Genomic DNA, 19,567 nt, shown 5'->3' with positions numbered 1-19,567 from the left:
GACATTAAGAATGTCAGATCCAAAAGAGGAAATGTGATAATTATCCTGTAGATTTCTGACACAAGATGCACTTTTCTACTTGCAGTGAGGCAGAAACTTTTAATAAGTGCTAAGAGTATTGATCAATTAATAGTCTAGTTGATCGACAGAAGGTTAATTGACAGTTATTCTGATCACTCAGTTATTTGTTTGAGTTATTTATTGAGAAATATTGCAAAAACATTCACTTATAAAAGCAAAAGGATTTGACATTTTCCTCTTCAAGTCTGGGAAATAACCATTGCACAACACTGGGTAATTTATTGAGTGAAAAGATTCAAGATTAAAAGGTAATAAAATAATCATTTAGTTCCCTAATTTTATATTGGCATTTTTGGGAGTTCATTTTTTTCTTTGACCTAAAGAAGAAACAGTCTTCTCACATCCTCATTATCCGTCTATGTCATTGTGCCAGGTGAGGACATACTTCTTTTTTTTCCACTCAGCTGTTAGGCTGGTTAGGAGTTGTTGTGTTTAAATCTAGTAATAAATTCAATACACTCTGGCTACAGAGGGACACAGCAGCAGAACCCTTGTGGTTTCACGGCTCGCAGAGGACGATGTGTTCCCAGTTTAAATTGATGGCTTTAGAGGTTGTATTGGATCATAGAAGACTGTTGTATCTTGAGTGCAATAAAAAAAATGTGCAATAACAATTTATCTCCTTGTGTTTTCTCCAGATAGCCCTGATGATTAGACAGACGGCATTTAATCCTTGAGCGCCATCTATTGGAGTAAGATGCAAAAAACACATTTCCAACCTTTTTTTTTTGCCTGGTCTCTACAGGACGTCGGTGTCATTCATACTGGCTCTCTTTGCTCTTTTATTGTACAGACAATAGTTTGGTGTTGACATTTACAATTTTATATTTTATTATCCCAACCCTCATTTAATGTCTCCAATGCAGTGGTCTTATCCTCACAAATGAAACAAACTCCACAGCATGTTATAGTGCTTAGTATTTTATTTTCCTGAAGACAAATTTCGTACAATTACATTCCATCACAATCCAAATGAAAGTCCACCCAAAGAGAATTCACACTGAGTAAACCTATGATCCTTTTTAAACATTTTTTGTTTTGAACAATTCTCTCCCAAAGCTAGAAACCAGAAAACCATACTATGGTATTGAAAATAATTGTATATAACATGACAACAAAAGGTGAACTTCCTTGTCTCTGAGCGCAGCCTAGAAATTGCATACTTGGTCCATCATTACTTAACCATTCAGTGTTGAAGGTGCCGCTCCAGTTTGCCTCTAATCACATTAAGGGCTTTGCTTCTTGTTTCGAGGTTTGGAAGAGAGCAGCTCAGTTGATCACAAGATTAACTAGAAAGCAACTTCCACTTAAGTCCCAAAATGTCCCACACATCAGGTACGCAAACATCGATGAGTACAAAAAACAACCTGCAAGAATATTCTAGTAGCTGCTGTCTCTACATAACAGTAAGTTTAAAATGTGATGAGAAAAGAAACCAAGATATATTTGTGTAATGTAATGCTGTAATTGTTAGTTGGCTATTGAAACATGAAAGCATGGTTAATTATATTACACCACTTCCTAACACCTTCACCGACCAACGCTGAGACGACTACGTAGCATATGAGAGTGCAGATGTTAACTGAGCATGCACTTGTGTTAACTGTAGAATGTGCAAGCAAGACACTGCTCTGGTCATTACTATCTATCCATCTATTTGTCTTTTGCCTTTGTCCCGTCTATCTACAGCATATTTCAACTCTTTAAATACTATTTCTTTGAGGTAAAGTTACTTCTTTAGCAGTTCAGCCACACGTTTTGCTTTAAGCCTTGCCACAGAAGGAAACCATTGCATAATAAAACTATGAAAGCAGTGACAAAAAACAGCTGTCTTTCCATAAGACGACACAACATATTCATATAGGTCTACAATATGGAGCCACATCCATAATTGCTGTCACAGTCACCGTCTGTAATCATTTCTGAGAGAAAATTTACACGATCGCACATTATCTGCCATCATAGGCTGAACAGACTGTGCTGTGAGTCAGTCTCATTCTGGCATATTGCTTTCACATTGTCAGCAGGTGACAATCTGCATGGTCGCATAGTCCTCAGTTACATAAAAATAATCTAGTGGTGTCACAACATCTGCAGATATTGGATACTGCATGAATAGCAAACTGCTAGAACACAGCGATGAAGACCTTTTATCCATAAACCTGGCTGATTATGAAAGTAGATTTCATTTTTGATTTGACTAGAATTATCATCATAACTTTTTCACATCTGTCAAAAAAGGGCCAAGTGTACAGACTGAAGTCAAGACATGAACTGTGCAGTCGTCAGGAGTTTTGTCAGCAAAAGCCCCAAAGCCTGAATGAAGCATGCTGTGTGTCCTTGTGCGTCTTCTTGAACTCTGTGCAGCTCAAGCCACCAGCAGCCAAGAGTCAACGACCAGATTCAAGTCTAACCTGCCATCCCTGAAGTCCTTCATCCTTTGGAGCCACTTTGACGTGCATGTCAGGGTTTCTACTAGTCGTCCCTGTTTCGGTGTGTTTGTGTGTGTGTCGGTGGATGAGATGGAAAGTCTTTTACAGTCTCAGCAGATCCCTTTGACTCTACAAAGTTAATCATCAAATAACAGCAGTGCCACAAAAACAAAAAAAATGGCTGTGGATTTTTCCATAATGATGGGATGAACAATAATATAAAGACCATTACATGACCATTCTTTTTCCAATTTGTACATACTTAACACTATTATATACCATAGAAATATATAAATACTATAAAACTTTTTTACGATGAGCAAGCATTGGCATGCTAATTTATTCCAACAAGCTCTATTTCTGCTCTAGTCATAAATTCAGTACACTGCAGAATAGAGACGAGGGTTTAGCAACTTTACATCGGTGTTTGTGAAAAAGGCTGAACAGGAAGTCAGAATTTTGCTGTTTACGCTGTGAATCTTTCAGCACTAATCAAATTGTGGCAAAGAGGTGAAAATAAAAATCTCTGGGGCTAAATCTGAGCTTGTAACTGTGTAACAGTCATATCTGAAGCTAAGTGAGACCTGTTTGGTAAGGTGTACTTCCCTTTTCAATATTTACTGCCCGTTCTGAACACACTCCCTCTGAGGTCAGCCTGTCAGGGGAGCTCATCATCTGTCTTGAAGGGTAAACCACACTTTTGCTGCTGGGACGGTTGAGTGATGAGTGTGTGCGGGCAGGTACGGCCATCACGAGGGCGGGGCGTTCTGGTTCTGGTAGATGGACGCCTTTTCTTTTAACAGGACCAGACATAGATGACAGCTCCAGCTCCCTGAGTGAGAACAAAGAGGAACTTTAATGTCAGGGATGGTTGAACATTGAGTTTGGCTAAATTTCATTCTGTTTGAGCTTCAGGTAGCCGTCCACTGACTGATGGAAGGACATCCCAACAGTATGGATCCATGATGAACCTTTCACAGACATTGGTATTGGTGTAAATGTATTCTGATATGTGCCAATACAAAACCCTTTTTAAAAAAGATGTGTATTTATGTTTACATTATGTAAAAAATGTTTGCTAAACTTTATTTTACACTTTATTAAAGGAAAATACATTTCCATATATTTTGCGGCAAGGAGATTATGTTTTTGTCTGTGTTTATTTGTTTGTTATTGAGCAGGATTACGCAAAAACTACAAATTGTTAAGTCAAGTTTCAGTGTTGGACGACTTGAGGATTTCAGGGTCTGATAATGTCATGAACATTCATTTTTTTTCAACTGAGCGGAAGAGTTTCTTTCATGTAGTGAACTCACCCTCTGGAGGCTCAGACATGGGTGGGTTGAGACAGTACATGTGATAGCCTCGATCGCAGTCGTCACAGAACAGAAGCTGATCCTGGAATAAATGAGATGACAAAAGAAAACACTTGAACTTTCAGCCCAAACAACCCCGAGTTCAGCACTGTAATGTCTGAAAGTAGGTGAACTCACGTCATTCTCCGAGGTGCCGCATATGTTGCAGCACTTGCACTCTATGCACTGCCAGCGGTACGTCTTCACAGCGGCCATCATCACAGAAGTGAACTGCAGGCAAGACGGGTGGCCTGCATTGAGGAAAATTGTTTTATCACTTGATTTGTAGATGTAACAGTGGGATTATTTGTGGTACCTTAATAAACATCTGTTCCTCTCAAGAACGTACCTGAGCGTCCACAGTCAGAGCAGGACACCAGCTCCTCTGACTGACCTGTCTTATGGTTGGTTTTGGAGTCTCCCAGGCAGAAATCACAGTAATTATTAGGCAACACAAGACCATCTGGGCCTTTCTTGGGAGCTGAGAAGCAAGATTAAAACACAGAGAGCATCAGTAATGACAACTTAAGAGTACAACAAGGAAACATACAGTACAAGACTGTCCAGATGAGCAATATCCCCAGCAATTTAAAAATGAAACCTCTGTTTCACTTACTTTTAGGCTCCTCTGGCAGCGGCATGGCAGGCTCGTTGATCTCAATCTCCTCCTTCTCCTCACCCTCCTCCTCAGCCAGGTGGGAGTGGGCATAATGGTAACTCAGACCGGGACGATTCTTGTAGCGCTTCCCACAGACTGCCACCAACAGCAGAAGCACAACATGTATGAAAACAATGAAAGCATGAGTAATGTCCATGTTGTACAGAGTCAGTGGTTAAAGGAGGGTGACTAATGGAAAGGATGACTGGTTCTTCATGATGCTTGTGTGATATTTTTCCATTTCTGACTAATATATATACTGCAAGTCCTGCTGAAAGTAACAGAAACACTTGCTGTTTTTTTCCTATCATCAAGATTGTTGAATGTTTTATGAAAATACAAAGACTTGCTTTAAGAACCAAAAGTTTACAGTTTCCTACTTTAAACATAACTACATTTACTGCACATGAGCAGGGTCTATTCAAACTTTTAACTATTGTAGTTTGAAATCAGTAAAACAATAGTTATTAATAAATAATGTGTCAACATTTGGTGGTGGAAGCAGCTACTAAGATATATTGAAGTCTGAAACAGTTTCTGATCTCTCTGCCCTCAGAAATTAACATAGATTTAACAACATTCATCTGTATGACAAACCTAGAAAAAGTATTTAAAGAATCCTGAAAAGGTTTTGACTCATACTGTACACTGCTGCAGTGTCGCTTTAGTTATTGGTCTGCCCCATAGAAAAAAAAGTTAAATAATGATAATAATGCTCTGGTCAGCTGACCCACTTCTTGTGATTGTTCAACCACTTAGAGTGTGCGTCAGAAATGCCATGCATCCTGATCAGCTGTAAACTCTGCCATAACCATAGTAACAAGGATGATGGCCAAGCTAACCAGTAGGTGGTCATGTTACATGTTATTTGTTGACATAGACACTTAAAGGAAAAAAGTGAGCAATGCAAACAAAGCATTCCAGGCGGTTCTCGAAGGTAGAATTGGACTCCCCTTTGGGGCAGACTTTTACATGCAAAAAATAAGCTGTATAACACGCTCAAGGGAGGGGAAAAACCTGAAAACATAATAAAGATCGGCACAATAACATATGTTGGTGCGTACTGATATTAGAAGTGAAGAAGTCTGGCAAAATGAAGAACATGCTGTGAGGCGATGTTTTTATGCAGGCGATATCACATCGTCTGTGACAGCCATGTATTTGAGCCCAAAACGATTAAATCTCAGGCACTGAAATGAGACACTGAGTAACTGCAAAGGTGTGCAATCTAATGACCCTGGTTTTAACAAGGTAACTGACTTGCAGTATCTCACTAGTGTTTCACTTAAATAAAATAAGAAATGTATTTGTTCCATCTTATTTCATTGGATACATCCATCTTAAATTATTAGGTTATATGACCTCAGCTCCAAACACTCAATAATAATGTTTCTGATAAAAGTTTATACCATCAGGGGGGGTAGGAGAGGCCAATGAGATAATGTGAGGAGGATTATTTGACTTTAGGGAGGACAAAGAAGCCAGTGTGAGCAGCGTCGTCACAGGGGTATGTGAGGTCTGTCATAAGATTAGACAAGACATTAGATAAGACACCCGAGGACAAAGTACTTCTTCTTTCACTTCCATAATTTTCTAATTTCATTCCCTCAAAGCCTTGTGCTCTGTTTCTTCTAACTGCCATCTAAAGGATAAGGAACTCTATGGGACAGTTTTCTCCAGAGCATCTTGTTGCAGAAGACATAGTGAGTCACATGCCGATAGATTGTGATGTGGCAGAAAGACATGAAAAAATATTCAAACATGCGTCAAACTGACTCAAAAGCAGAGGCAGCAGTTCACGCTAAAACTTCAAACACTAAATAAAACTTGACAGGGTGCAGAGGTGGTGAGAAGAAGGAGAAAAAGTATAATGCAGTCAAATTGCACACGTTAAATAATAAGACAAAGCACAGAGAGGAAAAAAAAGATAGGAGCAGGAGCCAGACTCTAGATTATCTACCTCTGTGGGAAGTTCAAGGCCAGATTGAGGGAAAACATGAGTTTATCTCTCACAGGCTGCTCATATATTTGTCTGATTAGAGACATCAGTTTAAACAGGGTGTATAATAACAGTACTGACCTTTTCTAATTCTAGTTAATTAGATTTAAGTAAATGTTGTAGAGCAAAACTTTTATCCAATGTACTGAACTACAAAAAGGGCAAATCTACTTGGTGACAGACAGAAACAGAAAACAGGCATTGAAGACAAAAGACAAGGCAGACTGGAGTATGAACGAATGAGAGAAATATACCTCTTTCAGAAGGTTTTGAAATATGCTTTTGTTTGATAGTGTCTGCAAGAGAGAAGAGAAGGAGAAGAGAGAGCACAGACAGAGACTCAGAGAAACAGAATCATAGACCGACAGAGGATCTGTCAGTCAGTGCTGCCCGACCGAGAAGTGCAGCTGAAAGTGAAAATGCGTCATAAAGAGGAATAAAAAAAAAACCCACATCAAGCAATACAGTTTGACAAAACTGAAGAAGTCGATGAAACATCCCCTCCCCCGCACATGGAAGATTTGAGATACAAGTACAAGAAAGTGTTGATATCCTAAAGACAAACAGAAACAGCACAGCTAAGCTGAGACTAGCTGCATAGACGATCAGATACAGGAAGTCTGAAAGCAGAAGGGAAGGAGGACAAGAGAAAAGGGAGAGGATGTAAAGGCAGATGGTAAAGAATGAGGACTGGGGAAAAGTCTTGCTCGATTAGATTATAAACATTACAGCTATTAACATGTCTTTAACTTGAGTTCACATGCTCTGCTCTACACCAGCATGACTCACTGTCACAGGCGTACGGCTTGTCCCTGTCCTCCAGTGCTGCAGTATCCAGCTTCTTCCTGCTGCTGCTGCCCACTCCTCGTCCCTGAGGTCAGACACATTAGAGTCAACAGTTGGGCTGGTTTTAAAACCAATTTCCAATTAATTGCAGTTTTATTTTTTTCTTAAATCCTAGAATTGATGACTACCAGAGTATAACATAGTGAACACGCCGAGTGAGTTTAGCTCTAAGTTATATTGGGTGAGGCTGATGCCTGTGAATGCTGGTAATGAGGTGCAGTAATGTTAAATGTAGCTGCAAACTTTTAATTAGCCCTAACAGTTCTAATCCGATGAAGAGAAACCGGTATATAGCCACTATTGCTCTTGTCACACAACAATGGTATTTAACAAGGTGAAAATAAGCACCAGTCTCCTGTCACATTCTGGTGAAAGAGTCAAGCCGATATGTGGCTGTAGTAAACCCAAAGGCTAAGACACACATGGAGTTCATCGACTTATTGAGAAGGTGTATTCATGTCCGATGATTTTATTTACCTTCCCTTTCCCTTTGCCTCTTCTTTTAGGTGTATCTTCCTCATAATCTTCATCGTCTAGGTCGTCCAGGAAGTCATCAGGCTCGAGGATTCTCTGTGTTGATGCAAATGAGAGAATAAAGAAAATAGTTGTAAGGTAAAATCATTATTGAACTCAAAGATATCTTGTGTCTAACGCCAAAAACAGGAACCTTTCTGATCCGAGATGCAGGGTTCAGGCCTCCAGTGTAATCACTCATGTTTGAATCTTCTTCAGACCCCCGGAGCTCTGCGGTCGTACGTTTTTCCAAGGACTCCCCCTTCAGCAGGGCTTCCAGGCTGCTGCCGTCTGATGACAACACAGTGTCCTTCTTCACTCCTAAATCCAGCTCTATGAATACAACACAGACACAAAGATGCAAAAAGAAATACAAAATGTTGGAATACTCTACTGCAAAAAAAATGTTGTATCCCTGCTTGTGATATTGATGGACTAAGCCACATTTAAAAATAAAATAATTACAATTACTAATTATTTTATTAGCCCATAAAATTACATCAAATACTACTTTAATTTATTTTATAGCCTTTCTTAAAACTTGACATGGTAACATGAGGTAAGCAGAGCTGAATTCTGTCAGTTCATGTCAATACCTGACTTGACAGGAGGGAAGACAAGTCGTGGATCGTCTGGAGGATGAGATCGCCGTTTCTTTCTCCACCTCCTGGAGGGGTAGGTGTAGAGCTGCCCTGGAGCCACACCTGAGGGACAAAAGAACAGATCCATCAACATCTGTTTTATTAAAGAAGGCATGTGGGTATCGCTTGATTATATGCCTCCACAGTTTAACTTGTGTGAATGTATATGACTTTTTTTGTCTTAGCCTTAGACAATGTTCCAGTGAACATGTTCTGTATCTCACCTGGTCCCCTGTGTCTCTTCTCCATCCAAATGTAGCAGTTGCTCTGAGCTACGCCGGTCTGCGAGTCGAGGAACGGCATCCGGACGCTCCTCTCAGCACAGAGCCTGGCGTTGTAGTTGTGACATTGCTCCATTGCATCTCTGTAGTACTGCTCCCCGAGCCTGACAGAACAAAACCAGAATTAGACGCTGGGGATGGTTAAAAGACAAATCAACAGGCCACTCCTTAAAGAGAGAGGAACTTCGAACTTCTGAACCTCCCTGACAGTTTCTTTGTTGTACTGCCACCTTAAGCTCACTCACCAGACAATGTCTATGTACTTCAAAACGAGATAATTTGTGAGAGTGCCACAGCAGGTTCCCTGTTTGTTGGTGCATCAACAATAAAAAGCCTGGTCGTCAGCACAGTCAAAAGTGAGCTGTGTTTTCATCATAATAAAGTCAAACAGACTTGGTTTTGCTCACTCACCTCTGTCTGTTTGTTGGTTGGTTGGTTTGAGTTTGATTGTCAGATTATTCAAAAACAACAGATCAGATTATCAGAAGTTTGGTGCAGCTTGATTGAATTTAAGGGGACTGTTGGACCTTGGTGTAGTATGCACTCTACTGTGTGCCTTCTAGTTTAAATCAGCCGTTCACAAATTAAATTAAATAAAGCTTCAACGAACAATCTCAGCACTGATTTACAAAGAACAACCTACATTAATTCTGTTTAATGCTCATAGTCTGCCTGTGTTGCCCGTCTTCTTTTACTTGACTGTAATACTGGAGGCTCATACAACATATGTTATACAAAACCCAAAATATTGTCATGTATACATAGTACTCATATCAATCGTTTATTATTATGTCATAGTGCCTGTAGTTTTATATAACATATTTAGTATATCATATGTGACACGTGATCTGATAGTATACACTTTAATGATATTTTATATCATATCATATTTTATCTCATATCACCTCTGACATAGTTTATATATGATGATGTCATAGATACATATCTAGATTTATCACAACACTATTGCTACTGTATTACTACTTCTGTTACATTATTATAACATTAGGCTGTGCCATTATTATTATTGTTTTTCTATAACAGTACATTATTAATAGTATGTCGCGTGTGTACTATTATTATTAATAACATTGTTATTAACATTATTATGATTTCATCAGCATTCACCAGTATCACAAGCACCTTTGCACCTTATGTATATAATCTCTCATTCTGTCGTATTCTGAGTTTTAATTCGCACTTCCACTGCAACTTGTATAGTTCCTTTTCTGTATTCTTTATGTTTATCTGGTATTTTATTGTGTTATGATAGATCTGGCTGCTATGACAATTTGATTTCCCTGCGGGTATCAATCATCTATCCATCCATCTAATGTAGCAGCACAGAGACATTTCAATGATCGGGGGAGAAGTAAACAGAGGAAAGTTTGGGCACGAAACACAAAGTACAGGCAGCGGAAATGGAAGCACGTTGAGAACAACCTGGTGTGAGCCAGTGAAACCTTTAGACACTTCCGCAGAGTTACTACGTGACACTCCGAGCTGCGGCGTGTCTACAGCGGCTGAAACACCGAGCTGACAGGGGAAGGGAGCGAGCTTCCATGTACTCTCCACCTTCTGTCCGCTAACGACGTGGGCCATTACTACGCTTCACTTTAGCTTGTTAGCTTCCGTTAGCTGCGGCACTTCACTGACGTTAGCACCGAGCATAGCAGAGAACCGCGTACTCCCGCACGCACACACACACACCACAGGTGACTGCACTGTCTCCGTGAACACGTTCGCCACTGAACAACAACATGCTCTGTCACACACACACTCGTCGGTTGCTGATTCTCAAACGTCAAACTGCGTGTTCGCTAACTTCCACTCCCACACCAGGATGTGAACACACACGACGGGTCCCACAGGCTAACCCCGCCGAGTCACCGGGCTAAGCTAAGCTAGCGACACGCCGGGTGGCGGTGTGAGGGAGTCGCGGCGGTGTCAGCGCGGCGTGTGTGCGGCAGGAGGAAGGTGAGGTAGGAAGAAAAGTGCAGCACTTACAGTTTGACAACATTCTCAACAACAGCTGCCATCTTGCTTTGACACACGGGGGGAAGTGGCTCCGGGGAACTGTGCCCTCTGTGAGGACTTGTAGGCACGGAGAGCGAGGAGCGCGGTGTCGAGAGCCCCCTGCTGGTAAGGATGTGTCACTGCAGGAGTGTGTGATCACAAAGCTGCGACTCTGCAGCTGAATTCTTCATTTTTAATTTATTAAAAACAGGATGAATTATCCTCAAGTATTGTAGCCTTGATCAGGATGATATACTTAAAATATGTTTTATTTTTATGGTGCATGGGATACACAAAATGCTGCTCAAGAGTCTAAATAAAAAAACGAAATAAGACCATTTAAAGCCCACACTTGTTTTCACCTGTGATCAAACTTCTTCTCTGGACTGAGTGCAGCTTCAACTAAAATGACACTCAGTCGAATGCATAGCCACAGCGAGGCTGAACAGTCCCCTTATGAATTTATATGAAATTATATTTGAATTTCCCCTCTGTGGGATGAATAAAAAGTATGAATCTGAATCTAGTTCTGGATTTTTACCTGCACCAAATTGCACACACACGTCAATATTATTCACACAAACACACCTAGTTTTTTCATCAAGATCTATGACTTTTTTTCTCTGGGAAATCAATGAAAAAGTTTTAAATTTTTTAAAAAAAAAATCCAGATTCCTGGATCTGCACCAAATTCAGTGGGTTCTTCCTTAGTGATAATAACCCTGATGACATCATTCAAAGGGTTAGTTGACCCTGATGATGTCACTAGGGTCTCAATATGCAAAATTATGGAACAAGGGAAAACTTCACTAGGATTATTTTATATTCAATTTCTGCCAAATATTCCTTTCACCTAAATCTTACACACTGAACAAATGTTAACCATTTACTTTACTGTAATTGTTTTGATCATATATAGTTTGATTATAGTGTTTTGTTCCTCTCTGTGCCTGCTCATTGTGGAACCTAAGGTGTCAACCTTAATGTGTTAAGTGACTTGACTTAATACAAATAAAATAGAACAGTTGAGGTATAGTAAGACTCATATTTAAACAGTTGAGCCACAGATGAATAGTTTGCATTTTATAGATTTGTCAAGTGATCATAATTCAAACATCTTGTTCTCTGTTTAGCACCTCTTGAACACAGAAAACCCCACATCAACACATTTTCATTAAACCATGTTTTATTATTCCTAATATTAGATGTAGATACACAAGTCAACAAACATTATTTTCGATTCGTAATGAAAATGCTCCACAGCACACTGACATCGTGTGGAAGGGTCTGGTATTACAGACACGTACCTGAAAATGGACAGCAGTTATACTTTTTGCAATAAGTTGCATTAGTAACAGTAGTAGTAATAGTAACAACAGTAGCAATAATGATAATAATAGCAATTAATAATAGTAGTGGTATTAACAGCTCTGAATTACAGAGGAAGGAACAGACATTCGTCAAAAGTAAATCAGAAATGAAAGTTGTCGAACAGGCTTATCAAATGCTGCAAGACAGACTACTGGATGAAAAAATACAAGCTCCCACTAGACAGCAAAGATCCTGCCTTCTTGGAAAAAAAAAAAAAAAAAAAAGGAAGCTAAAATTGTCACCAGTCTGTTTTCACTCATATCTAATACTCAACAAGTAAAAGTTGTAATTTTTTCTTCATTAAGTTCTCCATTGTGACGAGTTCTCTCATAACCAAAGACTCATCTCTTTGACATCAATAATACACACGTCCCATGTTCTGCTCGAAGCTCACCAGTAGCACAATGGTATTTATTTTTTTTAAAAGGGTGCTATATGCAACATCGAATTAGCCAGCTGAGGACATTCCCACAAGACTGGATCCTCAAGGTCATTCTGCATTGAATATACAGTACAGTATCAATGTGTGTGTGAAAGAGAGAGAGAGCTTGTGTACAGTGTGTCAAGAACATTTTTGCTTCACGTGACCAATTTGGCCAAAAACTAATTTGAATCTTCACACATTCAAATGAGCTGATAAGAAAATACACTGTGTGAGCTATAAACTTGAACTCCCTATAACAGCGAATGGAGGATGTGCGGAGCTGAGAAGTAGAAGTGTTTACTAAAAACAGCTCGTCCACTGGGGAAGAATGATCCATAAGAAATTGTGCACAATGTGCTAAACTGCGTTGGCTCACTCATGTATGCAATGACCTCGTTGACCGGTTTAACTTTCAGTTTGAGGCTACTTTAACTCGACTGTAACTATAGGGAGCTCTGCCACATACCCAGGATGCTAAGTCCCACTGACAGAGACAAGGCAAGGTTGGGTGCTGTCAAATTAACCCAGATCAATAATCGTCTCAAAGTGGATATTGGGTGTCAGATTTGAACAACGGCTGCACATTCGTTTGGGACTGGAAGAATAAGGCCGACCGGCTTAAAACTGCAACCAAATGCAAGTTTACTTCCCCCTGTGTGTGTTATCACTACAGTTTGGTGTGACATTCCTGTGACGCATCCAGGCAGGTACCAGCTTTAAAGAGTTACTTTCAACATCTAATACATTTCAAATTATTAATTATCTGCGAAAAATGCAACCTACTGAAGATTTTAAAAAAGAAATCTTCCTTTTGCATTTTGGCAGTTACAAAGGCATGTGAACACTTGGATTTAAGTGACTAAACAGTTACCAACCCCTCCAATGGTCTCAAGATGTTTCTGTGTAATTGAGCTACTGTCTAGTTTCACAATATACTGTAAATACCTCTTTCCTATCAAACATGTTCAGTATTTGAGGAGACTAAACATTGATTTTTGTTAGATTGCCTTTATATTGTTTTGGATGAACGTAAATGCCAATTATATATAATTAGTTGCTCTTAACCCTGAATATGAAGTGATTACACCAACACAGAAGAGAACAGATGATGAGACACATACGAGTATAAACTTACATGAAGTCATGCCACATATGGAAGAGCTAAGCTTGTTTAATAGAGAATTCAGGACTTCTCCCTCAGTTGATTCATATCATACCTGCATATACAATCCACTGACATACATTAGATCATTGCCACAGGGCACATGTTTAACATTCCTATCATTTGTACCGAGAAAGCTTTCTTTAAGACTGTTTGAATCGGATGTGGGTTTGTAAAAAAACAAAACAAAAAAAAAAGGTTCAGTGTATCTGTAGTGGGTTCCAGTAAGGCTCGGTACACCTCTCTCTGTCAGGTAGCACACAAACCATATTTTTCACTGCCTATCACTTCCATACCCTTCATTTCACCTGCAATGAGACCTGTCAGCTGTCCATCTGTCCTGCTCACATGTGCTTCAGCTTTTTATCTACACACTGCCCCGTGCATTCACAACAGTAGATGGAGAGAGAAACAGAAATAATGAAACCGTCTTGGGGAACTTCATTGGTAATTTCTTCTTACACATAAAAAAAAAGAAAAGAAAAGGCATTTTGATGAAATAATTCCAGTAATGTTTTGAGTTTGAGTTTATCTGGCTTTTGTCTACATTTGCGTACCGTAAAGCAGCATCAGTCTGGCCACGTTTAATTAGGAATAACATAAACGTGCAAAATCCCACAGCACCACAACTCACTCACACACACGCGCGCGCACACGCACACACACAAACACACACTAGAAAACTAATCTTATCTGCTTTGTACAGAAAAAAAATTGAAAATCAAGCAGAAAAGACCACTCAAAAGAAATAATCAAATACAGGCAAAATTAGAGATAAAATAAAAAATAAAACCACTTATTAAATATATATATATTTATATATAATTTCCCAAAGAAACGTGTGATCACTTACTCCACGCTGCTAAAATTGAAAGAGTTTTATTTTTTCTCAAAACACCTCAATAAAAGAAATACATACAAGGGCAAGCCCAACATTCTCCACTAGTTTAACTAAATTTATTTCTCTCCACAACATGAATCAAGATCATCTTCTGTCAAATTAGTTTTCTCAAACCAGCAACAGCAAAAGATAAATAATAATAATAATAATAGCAATAATATTGGTCAGGTTAATAACATCAATACCGAGAACAGAAAAAAAGACTGATGTGATCCTTCCCAAAGAGAGAGCACTTAAGAGCGAGGGGAATAAAACCAGAGTGCACCACAGTGGAAAGCCACCATCCAGTGTTTTATTAGTGACACAGCATTAAAATGACTCTGCTAGTCAAGACTCACAGAAAAGAAAATATTCATGCTGAAGAAGAGATTGGAAGTGAACTGGGCCTGGATCCCTGCTAATGACAACCAGACCTGTTACTGACTCACGTTGAGCTCTGCTGGTTGGCTGAAACTGCCTTTGGATGAGGGCTTTCATTGTTGGGTGCAGATAAATGTGAAATAAGAATTGTGTGAACGAAAAAATAAATGACAGATAAAACTGGCGAGGGAGATAAAGAAAAGAAACAAAGTTCACTGTGTGCCACGTACAGTAGCTTTTGACAAATTCCTTCGGGCCTGCACTGAAAGCAGTGTGTGGTTTGACCTGTTTGTACTTTTCATTCTGCCTGCTTCTCTGTGTTGAAATTTGACAAATGTAGTTTCCATCACCGATTTTACAAGTGTTCTATTTCTTCTTGCCAAAGAAGCTGAACCTCTTCTCTCGATCCTTATCTTTCCCTTCTTTGTTGCGCATGGTGACACCTCCAGCATCACCTGAGCTGGGGGAGATGGGAGGCATCGTCATGGCACGGCTGAGGGCCCGCGGACCTCCAGGTGAGTCTCCTGATCCTGTTGGAATGGAACTGAGGATGGACTGGATCCAGGAGCTCATTTCCGACTTCAGACAGACAGAAAACATTATTACATGTCAGGCAGAGGCACAGCAAGCAAACAAGATTTTTTTTCACAAATGTTTATATATCTATATGTATTTTACTTTAGTAATTCTGTCCTATATATCTCACCTCATCCTTTGCTTGGAACAGGTACTCTTTTCCATCTCCTAGCCTGCAGACACAGTAGAGAGGTTATTAAGTCTAATACATCTCACTGTTTTTTTTTTCTCAGCATTTCATCATGATCTCTTATTTTATCTGTTAAATCCAGCAGTGCGACAGCAGTAATGTAACAGAAATCCATGTTCTCCTCTCACCTGAGCTTGAATACATGTTTCCTCTTCTTATAACCGTTTGCTACCTCACACACAGCCTCACCAAGGCTGATTGGTACCTCTCCATGATATGGAATGCCATTGCTGGCACTCTTGCCATCTTTATAGAAACCCAGACTTCCTTTTCTTAAGACACAGTACACGTTCTGCCAAGACCTATGGGAGCAAATAAATGGCATTGGAAGCAGCATGAGTTGTATACAAAAACAGAGAGTATATGTATTTTCTATATCTATAACACTTAAAAAACTTAAAATCTCTCTTCAGTCTCCAGTATCTGCCCTCTCCAAGGTCTATTATGTTGTCAGACTCCCCTCGTAAGAACACTCACCTGCTAGCTGCCTTTTTGCTGTGGGACTCCATCTCCTGTTTTCGACAGAGCATCCCCTCCATGGTGTCTGGCTCAGACTCTGCTCCGCCCCTGCTTGGTAACGTGGCAGACGGCTCGAGGCGAGAAGATGCCAGTCCACTGTCCCGACCTGGTCCGTTCACCGACTCCGACTCTGAGCCCTGTGGTGCAAACCAGACGTGAATGTGGGTAATGAGGTAGAGAGAAAAACAACAACCCATGAGTGGATGGAAGCAGTGAGCAGCAACGCAACCATTCACAGCCACACATGAAGAGCCATGATGACGTTAGCATTGATGGCAGTGTGTGATTACCTGAAGTAACAGCAGAGCATGGGTTTAAAAGATCCACATGACCACAATTGCAGCACACTGATATTTAACAGGACGATTAAAGTCGCTCATATGTGTAAGACATACAGTTAAAATGACCACACATCTCGGAAACATACATGCTATATTGAACACGCTTAAATAACGAAAGTATTATTGTTATATAAAAGTCATGAAAATGTACCAAAGGAACCTTAAAGATTTATTTGGGAAAGATTAATCTTAACAGTGTGAACAGTTCCTGAAAATATCTGTAAATCTCTCTCCAGTCTTCAGTGTCTGTCCTCTCCGAGGTTTATTATGTTGTGCTTGCCAGATTCTCTTCATATAAACACTAACCTTTTAACTGCCTGTTTGCCATTTACATCCAAAGACAAATGTGCCATGTCAATATTATTATTCCAAAGATCATCATCTTTTCAGTCAATCCTCAGTAAATGAATAAATGATGACACTACATTGCAACACACAAACACAGACAAAAACATTAAGTACTTTGGCTTTTTTCACCATTTGAATCCTAAATATGATATCCACAGAAATAGGATGTCTTAGATTTTGGCCTTTGTCTTTTTTCCTACAAACAACTGATAATTGACTCCATCAAAAGACACTCATCACAACAACTGTACACATACAGGGACAGACTAAAACAAATACATTTAAAGAAGCTTTGAACAGCTACAATATCACCACATTTACAACTCTGGGCTCCACATTTAATTTTACTCCTGTCCTGGTCAATATGAGCACATATGCACCTGCAGGCAGCATATGTGATCCATGAAAACAATCTGTTCATGAATCTGCATCATGCCTTTAAACAGCAATGGGGCTCATTACAAAAGAAAAAACAATAAAGCAATGGACTGCATCTGAGATAGAGAGCAATGGCTTCCTGATAAAATAAAGAGGCACTGCAGTTGACCAGGAGCTGAGCAGAGGCTGTGAAGGGCACGACGGGGAAGCTACAAAGCCAACCACGGCTTGGTACTCACACGCTCCGGCTGCTTTGGCTTACACACACGTTTAGGTTCTGATTTCTTTCCCACTGACAACGATAGCGATAATGACTGCTGGTAAAAACGTAATAAAAAATTGTTAAAGCGTCTTTGTCTGGGGCAGAAAACTGATCAGTTCATACAGAAATGGCTCCATCTCTTTGACCGATTCTTCTCTAGAGTATCAGCTTTAAACCTAAACATACTGTAGGTTTACTCCAGCACTGAAGTCTAGCAGCCCCTGTAGGCTGTTTCCAGGTCTGGGGTTTACTCCATCCTAGCCCAGTCTCAACCCCCACCCTCACAGGTGGGCCTACACTGTAATTCTATCAGGGTCCCTAGAGGGGGTGGGTGAGTGAATATCACTCTGCAAACTGACTCTTTTCAGATTTACCACTTCTTTGTAATGTTTATATGACCAATAAATAATAAGCAAAACTCTACTGCTTGTCTCTAATACAAAACAATGCGGATAGATATTGCTGATTAGAGAAGTTATCTTTCACTATTTTGTATCAACTGGGTAATAGCAATTCATCTGATTATATGACATGACATGCATCGAAACAGGTTTGTGTATTGGACTTGAACAGATAGAGACAGGGACATACACTGACAAAATGTTATACTGTATGAATGACATACTTAGAGCTTTGGATTTCTTTAAAAACCCAAAGCAAACGTGTTGTATATATGCAAGGAATTGAATATATTATAGCAAGTGAATGTTTCAAGGCAAAGAATGATGCCAGTTACCAATATTTTTCTCTATTGTTTATCTGTTAAACCTTCAATAGATTTAGTAAAATAAATCCAGGGATGGCAACATGGAAAAACATTACAGGACATTACAGACTAGATTATTAGAAAATCTTTAAAATAATTATCAGTGCAACAGAGTACAAACTCTGATGCTCAAAAGGACTGAATCTATGTCTTACCTGAGATGTGTCATTATCACTGTGTACTCCATTCACTGACACAGACTGATTGAGGGTGGTCTGGTCCAGACTGGTTCTGTGTTTGAGAAGGAGGGAAAACCCTGTTAATAAAAAAATGATAAAATAGACCAGCACCATTGTGCTCTACTCATAAGTCCCCTTTAGTTTACCTGGCTGCAGAATCATGTACATGACTTTCTGTCTCAGATTGTGCCACTTCTTCAGCTGGGGGTGGTGTGGGGGGTCGGCGCGCCCTCTCCTCTTCCTCTCGCCTCCTCTGGATCTCCTGCTCCTCAAGCTGAAAAATGATGCATAATGTTATTTATACAAGTGAGGGCTTCCCTGTCTACATCACAGATGATTGCTGGACTTTCTGTATATCGCGCATCTACCAGGCCGGAAAAAAATCAAACCAAGATTTTTTATGTAATTATTATGTCTCTGAACTTACTGTAGTTAGTTTCTCCAGTAGGACAAAGCGATCTTCCCAGGCTGCAGCAAGTTTTTCAAAGGCCTCGTGACGCTTAATTAGGCTCTCGACCTCATCCACATTTGTGCCCAGCTCTGCTGCTCGCACCAGAGGTTCTTGACCCGCCAACCAAGACTCTGCCACATAGGCATCCCGTCCAAACTGCAGCACCTCCAGCACTGAGATGCAGAAACAAAGAGGGAGGATATCAATAAATAGATGGTGAGCCAGCTGTACATTCACGAACTTAATAAACAAACAATAGCTCTAAAGCTTCTTTGATTTCAGAGAGACTGTTGGTGAAGGTTACCAAAGGAAATGGGGCCACAAAAAAAACATGTGTAGACAAACCAAAAAGTTAGTCTTGGTGCTGCTTTAGCAAAAGTGTAATCAGAACCAAATAATTCAATGGAAGTACTCATGCCTTGTAGAGTATGTGTAGTATATGCCTTGGAGCATTGTGTGGTTTACCTCACAAGTACAGATGGGATAATTTTGTAGAGTTGTACTGTACAATTTGATT

The 19,567-nt window shown here is 39.8% G+C and overlaps 2 protein-coding genes across 8 annotated transcripts in view; both read right to left on the bottom strand.

Moving 5' to 3' along the window:
* Window positions 1-986: 986 nt before the first annotated feature.
* On the bottom strand, window positions 987-10,966 carry dpf2 (double PHD fingers 2). Of its 2 annotated transcripts, XM_020086160.2 has the most exons (12): window positions 10,814-10,966; window positions 8,750-8,910; window positions 8,481-8,588; window positions 8,039-8,217; window positions 7,849-7,941; window positions 7,315-7,396; window positions 6,780-6,821; window positions 4,485-4,622; window positions 4,218-4,349; window positions 4,007-4,119; window positions 3,830-3,911; window positions 987-3,345 (listed from the first exon to the last, which is right to left on the bottom strand). In XM_020086160.2, the coding sequence occupies exons 1-12, from the start codon at window positions 10,843-10,845 to the stop codon at window positions 3,263-3,265; spliced, it is 1,245 nt and encodes a 414-aa protein (XP_019941719.2). In that variant the 5' UTR covers window positions 10,846-10,966; the 3' UTR covers window positions 987-3,262. The 2 variants fall into 2 exon arrangements, with proteins under 2 accessions (XP_019941719.2, XP_019941720.2); XM_020086161.2 differs by lacking the exon at window positions 6,780-6,821.
* A 1,024-nt stretch (window positions 10,967-11,990) lies between these two features.
* The window catches only part of sptbn2 (spectrin, beta, non-erythrocytic 2), a 45,491-nt gene continuing 37,914 nt past the window's right edge, over window positions 11,991-19,567 (bottom strand). For 3 of the 6 annotated variants that reach the window (XM_020085699.2, XM_020085697.2, XM_020085698.2), the window contains 7 exons: window positions 19,027-19,223; window positions 18,746-18,873; window positions 18,576-18,651; window positions 16,284-16,462; window positions 15,935-16,108; window positions 15,747-15,789; window positions 11,991-15,619 (listed from right to left, as the gene is read on the bottom strand). In XM_020085699.2, the coding sequence (XP_019941258.1) occupies window positions 15,407-15,619; window positions 15,747-15,789; window positions 15,935-16,108; window positions 16,284-16,462; window positions 18,576-18,651; window positions 18,746-18,873; window positions 19,027-19,223 (1,010 nt within the window). In that variant the 3' untranslated portion in view covers window positions 11,991-15,406. Of the gene's footprint in view, window positions 15,620-15,746; window positions 15,790-15,934; window positions 16,109-16,283; window positions 16,463-17,631; window positions 17,710-18,575; window positions 18,652-18,745; window positions 18,874-19,026; window positions 19,224-19,567 lie in introns of all 6 variants that reach the window. The other 3 variants (XM_069510211.1, XM_069510213.1, XM_069510212.1) reach the window with 2 other exon arrangements.

This window comes from Paralichthys olivaceus, chromosome 15 (genome assembly GCF_024713975.1).
Source record: "Paralichthys olivaceus isolate ysfri-2021 chromosome 15, ASM2471397v2, whole genome shotgun sequence".
Taxonomy (NCBI): Eukaryota; Metazoa; Chordata; class Actinopteri; order Pleuronectiformes; family Paralichthyidae; genus Paralichthys; species Paralichthys olivaceus.
The sequence above is the reverse complement of the archived record's forward strand: the minus strand, read 5'-3'. Positions and strand labels throughout refer to the sequence as shown.

What these genes read in the sequence shown, in the direction of transcription:
- dpf2 (XM_020086160.2), bottom strand. Translation starts at nt 10,845, where the DNA reads ATGGCAGCTGTTGTTGAGAATGTTGTCAAACT. An exon ending in GTTGAGAATGTTGTCAAACT is followed by an intron (nt 8,911 to 10,813) that starts GTAAGTGCTGCA and finishes TTGTTCTGTCAG; the next exon opens with GCTCGGGGAGCAGTACTACA. An exon ending in GAGGCAAAGGGAAAGGGAAG is followed by an intron (nt 7,397 to 7,848) that starts GTAAATAAAATC and finishes GTCTGACCTCAG; the next exon opens with GGACGAGGAGTGGGCAGCAG.